Raw genomic sequence first — 13,412 nt, 5'->3', positions numbered from 1 at the left:
CTAGCGTCCGGTCCCAGCGGGTGTCCCAGACCGAGGGGCGGGCCGAGGGTTGCGGGGCGGGGCGGCCGGGGTGCGTCCTCCGGTTTCCATGGAAACGGCGCGCGCCTGCCCCACCCCTTTCCCAGGCTGCAGACTAGCTTTTCGCGCTAGACTAGACGGTGCCGCGTGGGTCCCGGGTTCGCCGCCACCTCGCATAGGTAAAAGCTCCGGGTTTCTGGGCCGCGCCTCTTAGTAGTAGGGGACCCTACGGGCACCGTGTCCTTGTCGCTTTGGTTTCGCGCTGTAGCCTCGCCTGGCCCAAAGTAGCGCTGGGATTCCCCCTCCTTGACCTTGAAGACCCACCTTGACTTTGCAGTTCCGTAGTTGTCCGAAAGATTTCCAAAGGCCACACCCGGCAATGCTCATTGCTTAGTCCTGGCTCAGTGCTTAGGAATCATCCCACGTGTTGCTCCGGAGGATGCTAATATGGTGCTGGGTCCCTACACACACACACACACACACACACACACACACACACACACCCCTTTGGATTTAATATGTGTGCAAGGACCAGGGATTGAACTCTTTTTTTATTTTTTTATTTTTATTTTTTGCTTTTTGGGTCACACTCAGCAATGCACAGGGGTTACTCCTGGCTCTGCACTCAGGAATTACTCCTTGCGGTGCTCAGGGGACCATAAGGGATGCTGGAAATCAAACCCTGGTCGACCGTGGGCACTCTAGCCCCAGGGATTGAACTCTTGACCTTCTAGTCATTCTAATGACTGAGCTACTCCCCTGGACCCCAGAGTGAATTCTTACCCTTCATGACTTCCCTTCTCTTCCATTTTGCTGATGTCATGATGAAAGGATAATTGGTGAGCTCTGCATAGTAATTCAGTTGTGAGCTCCTGTACCATAGAACTCATTTAATGTTATATGGAAATTGCTAATAAAATATCACACTAGTTCATGAATTGTCACAGTTGTGACACAGTTGTCAGATCATAATGCTTGATAATTTGACTCTTCTGAGCTAGGAACTTGATTTTCAGTCTTGAATTTGGAAAATTGGTAGGTGTGAATAGATGTGAACAATGGCTGGCTTGTTAATTCAGCAATTACTTGGCCTTGAGCCGCCTGGGTAACAGAAGTTCAATGATAGGCAGCTCCTATAATGTCACCCAATAATGCCAATTTTCACTTATGCCCGTGAAACCCTCCTCTCCAGCATGGGCTGGGCTTATTTCTAATGTGGGCTTTTTCAAACTTTTTCTGTAAAGGGCTAGAGCGATAGCACAGCAGTAGGGCGTTTGCTTTGCACGCAGCCAAGATGGCCGACTCGAGTTCGATTCCTCCACCCCTCTCAGAGAGCCCGGCAAGCTACCTAGAGTATCTCGCCCGCACGGCAGAGCCTGGCAAGCTACCCGTGACGTACTCGATATGCCAAACACAGTAACAACAAGTCTCACGAAGGAGACTTTACTGGGCCCATTCGAGCAAATCAATGAACAACGAGAGGACCGTGACCGAATTTTTGAACTTATGGGTCATATGTTATCTCTTCCAGTTTCTCAGTTCTGCTGTTGGGTAAATTCCAACCTGAGAGTATGTAAATAAATTTGATTTTTTTTTATTAAGGCAGAGAGAGAGAGAGAAGAAGAAGAAGAGAAGAGAAGAGAGTGAGAGGAGAGAGGAGAAAGAGAGGAGAGGAGAGAGGAGAGAGAAAGGAGAAAGAGAGAGAGGGAGAGAATCTGGATTAAGGCACTTGCCTTATATATACAGCAAACCCTGAGCATTGCCAGATGTGGTCCACACTTCTCCCTCTCCCCCCACCCCCACACACACCCCTTGATTTTACAAAACTGGGTGGCAGACAGACCTGACCTGCTGAGTACATTTGCTGGCTAACCCACCTGACTAAATAAAGGAGCATATCTCACTTCTTTGAGTACATTACACAAAGACTCTGCTCCTATCTTTTCTGCCCACATTTTTTCTCCTGGCCACTTTGAGGGACACTAACTGCCACTTTAGGAACCTAACTCTGGAGACCACCTGGGATGGGAGCCTCTAAACAACAGCCCGCAAAGAACTGAGGCTCTTGTTACAACAGCCTATACGAAATTGAATCTTGCCAACGACCACTTACCTGGTACATGGGGCTTGTAAGCAGACCTTTCCCCAGCACTGCTCTGGGATCACTAGAGCCCTAGCTGACACTGAATGGTGAGGGACAATTAGTCAGAGGACTCAGTTAAACCCTGCTTGGACTCCTGACTCCCCAAAATTGAGACTGTAAATTTGGAGGGGGCTATATTTGAACTACACCTAGAAGTATTGGGGATTGAACTGGAGTTGAATACATGCAAGGCAAGTGCCTTAAGTCCTGTACTATCTTTGTGTAATATTCCATTGTGTAGATGTACCATAGTTTCATTACCCAGTCATCTGTTCTCGGGCACTGAGGTGGTTTCCAGATTCTGGCTATTGTGAATAATGCTGCAGTGAACATAGAAGTGCAGATAGTATTTCTGCTGTGTGTTTTCGAACCCCCAAGGTATATTCCCAGAAGTGATATTGCTGGGTCAAATGGGAGCTCAATTTCTAATTTTTTGAGGAATGTCCATATTGTTTTCCAAAAAAGCTGGACCAGTTGGCTTTCCCACCAGCAATGAATGAGGGTCCTTTTCTCCCTACATCTGCACCAGCACTGGTTGTCAGCTATTAGGAAAAATGAAGTCATGAAATTTGCCTATAACTGGATGGACCTGAAGAGTATCATGCTGAGTGAAATGTGTCAGAAGAGAGACCAGATATAGAATGGCTGCGTTCATTTGTGGGATATAAAAAAATAGTATGAAACTAACATCCAAGACCAGGGAAAATAGGGGCAAGGAGGACTGATCAATGATTGGAAATTCCCACAAGGGTGTGGTAGGTAAACAGTAGTTAAGATAGAGGAGGGTCCATTATGACGTTAGTTGGAAATGGTCACTCTGGACAAGAACTGAGTGTTGAAAGTAGGTAAAGGGATATGCATGATAACCTTTCAGCATCTGTATTATAAACTGTAATGCCTAAAATGAGAGAGAGAGAGAAAGGGAGAGAGAGAAGAGAGAAAGAGAGAGAGGAGAGGTGCCTGTCATATAGGCAGGCTAGGGTGGGTGGGGGTTGAGGTAGTAGTAGGGAAACTGAGGACATTGGTGCTGGAAAATTACACTGTTGGAGAGATGGGTTTTGGAACACTGTATGACTGAAACCCAATAATGAACAGCTTTGTAATACTTCTATTTCATAGTGATTCATAAAAAAGTTTTTTTTAAATAAATAAGTATGGAGAACTATCCTTACCTTATTAAAAAAAAAAAGATCTTGTGCTATTTCTCTGGACCTAAAGTCATGCTGCTTTAAACCTTAGCACAACTTCTGTATACCCACTAGAATAACCAGATTAGATCATCAGTATATACCACAATAGGTTCCTAGAACAATGAACAAAGGAAGTGTTACAGTTTGCTGCCTCCTCTTTGGCATTCATAGTGAACATCCTCTTATTAAATGTTCCAGCCATTTTACCATCAAGAAACACATTTGATTTTGCTCAGCCATTCCACAAGCATATTGAACCACAGATCCTATTTCATGGGGTGATAGCTATTGCTGTTGTGAAATTCTGATTTGGAGAAATGTAAAATGTATAAGAAAAATCTTTCTATTTAAAGAAGTAGTGCTTGCCAGCAGGTCACTTCTCCCTGAGTTGAATTACTAGTCAGAAGATTCAAACATCGTAGGGAGTCAAAATAATCAGTGAAAATTTAGATGTTGTCTAAATCTGTCTTGTCTGTGTCCACACATGATGCTCTGTGCTCACATGCAAATTTACCAGCAGAAAGAGTGACTTTACTGGTGGTATTGCTCTACTGATTACATAGCCCCGTAATCCTTTAGCACAGAAGAAAATAACAACTTCAAGTACTTGCTAAATAAAACTCCCTTCTGTTGGCTCTTGGAGAGATTTCACATAACAACAGCTGGGTGTCTTAGGAAACTAAGGATCTGTTTTGATTTCTTGTTGATTTAGAAGGAGGTATTTAATTTCCCACATTGCCAAGAGGTTTTGTCTTTTTTTTTTAATCTGAAAAACATGTTAGAATGTGTCATGTTTTGTCAAGACACATCATTATCTTCCTTTAGACCTGAGAAAATCCAGGTTCAGAGCTTAAATAACTTGTAAAGCTTCAATATGGGCGGTCGGGTCAGGGGGCAGAGCATTTATCTAAACCTGATGTATATTGTTCTTCTATACTATTTTAAAAATCATTCCAAGGGCTGGAGAGATAGTACAGAGGTTAAGGTGCTTGCCTTTTTTGCGGTTGATCCAAATTTCATTCCTAGTACTATGTAGTCTCATATGTCACCAGGAGTACGCCCTAAGCAGAGCCAGCAGTGGCACCTAAATAAAATAAATTGCTAGAGAAATAATACAGTGTATTAAACACTTATATGCCTCTGACCTGATCTTGTATGTAACTGTTGATTCACAACACTTTATATGGTTCCTTAAGCACCACCAGGAGTGATCCCTGAGTACCAAGCCAGGAATAAGCTGGAAGAGCACTGGGTATGGCTCAAAACTATCCCACATGGCACATGCCTCCCAATATATTCTCCCCCCACCCCCACCACACACACATCTATTAATGCTCGGAGATCACCCCACTGGCAGTTCACAGGAAACCATGTTGGTACTGGGGGTAGTACTTGGGATGACTCCGTGTAAAGTAAGCCATATATTAACCTGTATACTATCTCTCCCATCCTAATATCCTAATATGTCCCAATATATTTATTTTAAAATGTGCCCCTGCTTTGTTAAAGCACAGTAAAAGCGAAGCGAAATGTTTCTTGTTCTCAGGTTTATCTGGGTATCCTATACAGTCTTTTAAGCTCCTCCAGGCCATATTGTTCCCTCTCTTTTTGGAATTTCTAGCTACGGGAGGCTGTTTAGGAATGTGGATATATTTGATGCTAGAATTTCACCGACAAGTGGTTGTTCAATTTATGTTTTAAAATCTCAGACTTTTAAAGAAGACCTACTCCCAGTCCTTTTCAGGCCATTTCAGAATGTTTCAGTAACAGGAATCCTGTTTCTTAAAAACAGTTTCTATGAGGCAAATATTGTCTTGATACCAAAAAAAGAAGGTAGAGACATCACAAAAATAAGGACAATAGATGCAAAGATCCTCATTAAAATATTAGCGAACCAAATCCAACAAAACATCATAAAGATTATATACCATAACCAAGTTCGATACAAAGGTGGGTAATATAAGCAAGTTAATCATGTAACACACCTTATGTATAGGAGAGAAAGTAAAGATTGTTTGATCATTATCAGTAGATGCAGACTAAGCATTTGACAAGATCCAACACCCATTTATGATTTTAAAAAAAATCAATAAAATGGGGATTGAAGAACTTCTCTCAACATAATTAAAGTAATTTATCACAAGACCACAGCAAACATTATATTCAATGGTGAAAATCTGAAGTTTTTCATCTAAGATCAGGCACAAGATAAGGTTTCCCACTCTCAGAACTACTATTTAATATAGTATTGGAAGTCCTTTCCATAACAATTAGGCAAGAAAGAGATATTAAGGGCATCCAGATTGGAAAAAAAGTCAAACTCTCACTATCTGCAGATGACATGTTATTTTATACTTAGAAAATCCTAAAGTCTCCACAAAAGAGCTCCTAGAAACAATAAATTTGTATAGTAAAGTGACAGATTACAAAATCAGTATTGAGAAATTCAAGACTTTTCTATATGTGAATTATGAAAGAAGAGAAATTTAAAAATTAATCCCATTCACAATTGTGCCTCTGAAAATCAAGTATTTTGGAATCAGCTTAACGAAAGAGGGGACTTAGATAAAGAAAACTACAAATACTACTTACAGAAATAAAAGAGTATATCAGAAAATAGAAACACATCCCCTGCTTCTGAATTGGAAACATTAATATTGTCAAAATGGTAATCTTGTCCAAAGACTATAACAGAGTCAATGTAGACCTTATCAAAATACCCATAACAGGGACCTGAAGATAGTACAGCAGGTAAGGCATTTGCCTTGCATGCAGCAAACCCAGGCTCAAATTCCGGCACCACATAATGGTCTCCTAAGCCCACCAGAAATGATCCCTGAGCTAAGAACCTGGAGTAAGCCCTGAGGACAGTTAGGTATGACCCCACAACCAAATTAAAATAGAATACCTAGACTTTAAAAAATAGATTTGGATCAAATGAGATTGGAATTTATATGGAATAATAAACCTACTCCCACCTCTACCAACACTAGCCCAAATAGCCAGAGCAATCCTAGGGGGGAAAATGATGAAAGACTTCTTTTTCCCCACTTTAAACTGTACTATAAAGCTATAGTAATCAAAACAGTATGGTACTGGACTAAGGACAAACTCTTAGCCCAATGGAATAGAATTATGAGTCCAGAGATAGCTCCTGAGATGTATGGATAGTTAATCTTTGATATAAGAGCTAAAGGTATGAAATGGAGAAAGGAGAGCCTCTTCAACAAATGGTGTTGGGGAAAACTAGTCCGTCACATGAAGAAAAAAAAAGGAATTCTAATACCCTTCTAGCACCATGCACAAAAGTCAAATCAAAATGAATTAAAGTCCTTGACATCAAATCTGAATCCATAAATTATATAAAAAAATTTAGGTAAAAACTTAATGACATTGAATCTAGAGTATCTTCAATTATTTAATGCCATTGGTCAAGCAAGTGGAAGCAAAGATAACAAAATGGGAGTATACCAAACAAAACAGCTTCTGCACAGCCAAGGAAACAATTACCAGAATAAAAAGACAACCAATAGACTAGAAGAAAATACTTTCCCACTACTCGCCTGATAAAGGATTGATATTCAGGATATATAAAGCACTGGTAGAACTTTACAAGAAAGAAAAAAAAAGAACCAACCCCATCAAAAAATGAAAGGAAGAGATGAAAAAAACTTTCATATGGCAAAAAGTTTTAAAAAAAGGTTCTTTATCACTTATTGTTAGGAAAAATATGAATAAAAAACAGTAAGATATTAGTTCACACCAGTGAGACTGGTACACATCACAAAGAACTAAATCAATCAATGTGGGGGAAAAGGGACCTGCTGGTGGGAATGTTTACTAGTTTAATTGAGCCTTTTAGTTGTTGTTTTGGGTGTATTTTTTTTGGTTTCATTTTGCTTTGGGAGGGTCATACCCAATAGTGCTCAGAGGCTACCCCTGGCTCCATGGGCAGCACTCAGTGGACCATCTGCAGTATCAGGATTAAACTTGAGTCAGCCACGTGCAAGGCAAATGCCTTACCCTCTGAACCATCTCTCTGGACCCTCAATACTCCCTCTTTCCTTCCCAAAGGAAATATAAAGCACTGGTAGAACTTTAACATCTTAACATCTAACACAGTAGTATAGAACTGTGTAAATAAAACCATTCAAAACATTATGTTGTTTCTGTCTTTGCTTGATGCTTTATGTGTGTGACTCATTGGTATTGTGGGCCTAGTAGCAGATTATTGATGTATAATATTCTATTGCTATTTTCTAAAGAGTTGGTGATAATACATTTACCAGTCTGACTGTGGATGGATGTGAGGATTGTTTCTCATTTGAAGCTATCTGATTTAGCTGTGAATATTTATGTTCATATATTTGATTCATGTGTGCATACTTTTCTTTTAGGTCAAGCATAGGCATTTTTCCTTCCTTCCTTCCTTCCTTCCTTCCTTCCTTCCTTCCTTCCTTCCTTCCTTCCCTCCCTCCCTCCCTCCCTCCCTCCCTCGTTTGCTCCCTCTCTTCCTCTTTCTCTCTTCATTTTTTGGTCTATACCTGGCTGTTCTCAGAGCTTATTCCTGGCTGTGAGTTCAGGGATCACTCCTGGCAGGACTTGGGAGACCATAGGTGCCCAGTAATGAACATGGTTGCCACATGCAAAGCAAGTGCTGTGCCTACTCTACTATCTCTCCAGCGACTATGTCTTCTCAATTTTATAAAATGACGTTAAACATCTTCAAATCACTTATACCAATGTCCACTTTTACCAGAAAGTGTGTGGGAGAGTTCTGGGCACTCACCAACATAGAGAATGGTCAATCTGTGGTCACTCACAAATCATCCCAGACTCAGCAAGAATTCAGAAATAGAAATTGTTATTATTTACTGTGTTTGCTGCACAGTAAATAATAGCAATTTATGTGTTCTGGGTGTGGGAAAGGAGAACTGCCTCAAAGCTTGCGCTGAGGAACTGGATTACTGTTGGTGCTCTATATCCAGTTCTCTCCCTTTGAGTGTGAGTTGGTCATAGTGGCTCACATTTGACTAATAGAATGAAGCAAAAGGAATAGGTTCTCCCTTCTGGAGTGGGATTCTAGTCTGGGGCGCCTTCTTGCGTCCTCTCTTGATTTTTCACTTGCTCATTCAAATGGAAGCTACTGCCCCGTGGAGAGGTCCCCAGGATAGTGAAGGAAAGGGAGGCCTTGATCAGCAGCCACTGAGACTGAGGCCTCAGCCCCACATCCCAGGAGCATCTGAAACTTGCCCATAGTCTGGGCAACCAGCATCAAATCCTGCACATGAGACTGTGGTCCTGGCCAACACCTTGATGGGAGCCTCAAAGGACCCCCTGAAGCAGAAGTATCAGTCATGGACTGAATTGCGCCCCTCACCCACCCCCCAAATCACATTTCAGATTTTCACCACCAATGTGATTGAATTTGGAGATAGGGTCTATAAAGAAGTACTAAAAGTCGAATGGGGGTATAAGGGTAAGGTCCTAAACCAATACAACTAGTGTCTTTCCAACAGGGAGTGGGCAAGGTCTGGCCCAAGGGCCATCCAAGGACATATGAAATCATATGTTCTGGTCTTGGTGCATGATAGGACAGATATAGCTTTTCCTCTTTGATGCCTGTGGCAGTCTACCTGTATTATATGCTCTGTGCATGATGTGATAAATACCCAAACAACCTCTAGGAGAAAATAAGCTTCCCTATTTTTGGATGAGGAAGACAAAGTTCTCTTCCCCTTCCGTCTGCCTCCCCCTTCCTCCATGAAAAGAAGACCCTGTGAGCACATGGTGAGAAGAGAAATCTCTTTGGAAACCAGCTCAGATGGCATCTTCATCTTGGACTTCTGATCTCTAGGACTGTGAGCAAACAGATTTCATGGTTCAAGACACTCCGTCTGGCGTGTCAGTTACGGGAGCCCTGGCCCATGAATATGACATGCCACTAGGCTGTGCCTGGATTCCTGACCCGCAAAAGCTTTGACATGGAAGGGGTCTTGGTTTTTGTTTTGCTTTTTTGGGGGAGAGGGTCACCCCCAGTGGTGCTCATGGGCTACTTCTGGCTCATGGGCTTTTCTGGCCGTAACTGGTGAAGTATGTGGTGCCAATTTAGCAGTGAGCTGTGGCCTGCTCTTTCTCCCCTCCAATGCAGGCAAATGGAATGCTGTCTTTGAATCATTTGGATTCTTTCTAGGGTAAGGAAGTCAGTATTCCTGGCCGATAAAGAGTCGTTCTAGTTTCTCTGTTATCTTCCCCATAGAGTAAGAAATAAAAATAGGCCTCTGGTTTGGTTTCATTTGTGGGTAGATGAGGTAAGTAGATGAGGATATTAAATCATAGTGATATTTTTTAGGATAACTTTCTATTTATTATTTTAAATTTTAATTTTTTAAATATAGACAAAAGCCATAACTGTTGAAACAACTCAAGTTGAACTTGATTACATAACAAAGCTACAATATTAAAATCAATAAGTTTAAAAAATCAATTTCTACGTGAAAATTGTTGGGGCTGGAGTGATAGCACAGCGGGTAGGGCATTTGCCTTGCACATGGCCAACTCGGGTTTGATTCCCAGCATCCCACATGGTCCCCTGAGCACCGCCAGGAGTAATACCTGAGTGCATGAATCAGGAGTAACCCCTGTGCATCACCGGGTGTGACCCAAAAAGCTAAAAATAAAGAAGTTAAAAATAAAAGAAAATTGTTATATCTCACAGCAAGTTTTCTTAAATCCTTGTCTGAAGGTTTACTAAGATGTTTGTTGCTAGTTGAGCCTTGTCTGTTATTGTTTTTGCTTGTTGAGTTTACTTGGCTTCTATGTTACTTTCCCATCTAATTTGTTGAAGCCACAGTGATTCAGAGCTCATGAACTCCCTGGGTATATTAGTATGGATTATCTTTTGTGGAGGGCTGGAGCGATAGCACAGTGGGTAGGGTGTTTGTCTTACACGCAGCCAACATGGCTGACCCGAGTTCGATTCCTCCGCCCCTCTCGGAGAGCCCGGCAAGCAACTGAGAGTATCTCGTCCACACGGCAAAGCCTGGCAAGCTCCCCGTGATGTATTCCAGATGCCAAACACAGTAACAAGTGTCACAATGTTACTGGGCCTGCTCGAGCAACGGGACGACCATGATCTTTTGTGGAGATAGCTGTGTATAGCAATACTTATCATTTATCTATTGTAGATATAAATGACTTGTAATTTTTAGAAGTGTCACATTGATACATTGGATATATATCTAGTTTTGCACTTAAACCAAAGTGAATCCAGGTTTATTAAAACTATTTGAATGTCTAGTTCCTAGGACTGGAAGAAATCAAACTGATGAAATGACAGCTTCAGATTCTTCCAGGAAAACCTTGGAAATGGAGAGTTTCCACACTAGGTTCAGTGCCTGGACACCTTTTTGTAATAAGTCATTAAACAGACAGGTAAGTGTTACGTTCTGGAATAAAACAAGTTTTACTTGTAAGATTAGTTTACTGTATTTACTGGGCTCTATATTACTCTATATGTTGCCTGCCCCAAAGGAGGTTCTTTCATCATTCAAGACTCAACTCCTATCTTTTAAAAATTTAAATGTCACTGTTACTGTCACTGTCGCTGTCCTCCCGTTGTTCATCGATTTGCTCAAGTGGACCCAGTAACATTGTGAGACTTGTTACTGCCTTTGGCATATCAAATATCAAATTAAAAAAAATAAATAAAATAAACATAAAAAACACAAAAATAAATAAATAAATAAACAAATTAAAAAATATGCCTTTGGGATATCAGGCTGCTTACGGGGAATCAGGCTGCTTACGGGGACAGCAGGGTATGCACCATACAGTGGGTCTAGCGTGTGTGTGTGTGTGTGTGTGTGTGTGTGTGTGTCTCAGTTGGGGGGTGGTGGGGGGGGCTACCGCCCTGGGGTTGGTTCAAGAGCACCCTCCCACGGGCCTTGCTTCCCTGGGAAAGGAATGGAACTGGAATGTGTTTCCAAGAGGAACCATTTGGAATCTGTTTCCCCCGGCCACGTTAAGCACAGGTTGAAACAAGAGTCAGGATTCATGACCTCTTTGTTTTCCAAACCTGTTTTCCTACCTCCCCCTCCCCCCCATAATTAATGCTTCTCTCCTTACCTCCACCTCCGTACACCTTCAACCTTTCCCTCCAGCCCACCTACAAGCCCAGGCTCGTCTGTTGCTCGGGGAGCAAATCGGTTTAACTTGCAAGAGGAGACCCCAGGTACCACAGAAACACTGCCCTGGGAAAGGTCATGTGCCCTGCAAACATTAGCTGTGGGGTGGCCAGATTGCCACCCATTGCTTGGCGACGGGTATTTTCTTGAACTACACAGGCAATGTCTTTTTCTTCCTTATAGCTCTTTCAGGAAAGAGTTGCTCTTGTAAGTCATTGGTTTGACCTCTGGACCAACAAGCAGCGTCAAGAATTCTTACTCACGATTTTCTTACGATGCACTAAATCCCAAATAAGGTAAATATGTCCTTATGACGTAAAGATCCTTGGTTCCTAAAGAAAATACAGATGTTTTTATCCTTTTGAAAGTTTTCTTTCATAGAAAAAAATACAAAGCTGTTGATATTTTAGGATTCATATGCAGCCCCTTCTTTTTTTTTAATTTATTTTTTAAATTTTTCATTTATTTTTTATTAGTGAATCACTGTGAGGTACAGTTACAAACTTACGAACTTTTGTGTTTGCATTTCAGCCATACAATGATCATTTACTCATCCCTCCACCAGTGCCCATTCTCCTCCACCAATATTCCCAGTATCCCTCCCACCATCCCCCCATCCCCCCCCCACCTCTGCGGCAGGGCATTCCCTTTTTTTTTTTTTTTTAAATTTTTTTTTATTAGTGAAACACCATGAGGTACAGTTGTAGATTTACAATTTTTTGTGCTTGGGTTTGATTATACAATGATCAGATACCCATCCCTCCACCAGTGCCCATTTTCCACCACCATGGATAATATCCCCCCCACCCCCATCCCCCCATCCCCCCCTGCCTCTGTGGCAGGGCAATCCCCTGTGTTCTCTCTCTCCTTTTGGGTGTTGTGGTCTGCAAAAGAGGCATTGAGTGGCAAACATGTTCAGTCCATAGTCCACTTTCGACAGGGGCATTCCCTTTTGTTCTCTCTCCTTTTGGGTGTTGTGGTTTGCAATAGAGGTATTGAGTGGCCATCGTGTTCAGTCTATAGTCTACTTTCGGCATACATCTTTCAACCCAAATGGTTCCTCCCAACATCCTTTACTTTGTGTTCCCTTCTCTATCTGAGCTGCCTTCTCCCCCAGCATGTGTGGTCAGTTTCAAAGGCAACAGCTCCTTCTAAAGCCTCCTTTCTTCTTGAGGGTATGAGAGGGCCTCAAGACCCTTAACAATGGCACATCTCATGGGTTTTTTATTTATTAATTACTGTCACTGCTACTGTCACTGTCCTCCCATTGCTCATCGTTTTGCTCGAGTGGGCCCAGTAACATCTCCAATGTGAGACTTGTTGTTACTGTGTTTGGCATATCAAATACAACACAGGTAGCTTGCCAGGCTTTGCCATACAGGCAAGATACTCTCAGTAGCTTGCTGGGTTCTCCGAGAGAGGCGGAGAAATTGAACCTGGGTCGGCCAGGCAAACGCCCTACCCACTGTGCTATCACTCCAGCCCATTAATTACTGTATTTTTGTAAATTTTTAATTATAATTTTGGCAATAGGGTTACAATAGTGTTTATATTTATAGTATTGATGTACAGAGTTGTATCACAAAGTTCCATGTACAAACACCCTCCCTATCATCACCAAAATGCCCAAGACCCCCCCATCACTGTCCTCATGTCACCTCTGCCCCCATCTTCATTCCCCCCATTCCTGAACCCATGTCAGTTAATACATTTTGTAATCAAGGGTTAGAGCTTGGTCCCTCTCGGTACTGTCTATTCCTTTATTCTGCCTCTATCCCACAGGTGATGGACTGTTTTGTTTTTACAAAAGTTTAGCAATTGGTTAAGCCAGTGAAATGTTGTTTGTTTGTTTTGGTTTTGGGTAACAGTCAAGAT

At 41.9% G+C, this 13,412-nt stretch overlaps 1 protein-coding gene across 1 annotated transcript in view; it reads left to right on the top strand.

Annotated features, from left to right (window-relative positions):
* Nucleotides 1-10,682: 10,682 nt before the first annotated feature.
* Nucleotides 10,683-13,412, top strand: part of ECT2L (epithelial cell transforming 2 like) — an 89,880-nt gene continuing 87,150 nt past the window's right edge. Inside the window, 2 exon segments of the mRNA XM_056126288.1 lie at nt 10,683-10,785; nt 11,721-11,833. Coding sequence (XP_055982263.1) covers nt 10,684-10,785; nt 11,721-11,833 — 215 coding nt within the window. The 5' untranslated portion in view covers nt 10,683.

Source organism: Sorex fumeus, unplaced genomic scaffold, assembly GCF_029834395.1.
Source record: "Sorex fumeus unplaced genomic scaffold, SorFum_2.1 ptg000061l, whole genome shotgun sequence".
NCBI classification, from domain to species: Eukaryota; Metazoa; Chordata; class Mammalia; order Eulipotyphla; family Soricidae; genus Sorex; species Sorex fumeus.
Note: the sequence above shows the minus strand (reverse complement) of the source record. Positions and strands in the feature narration are given on the sequence as shown.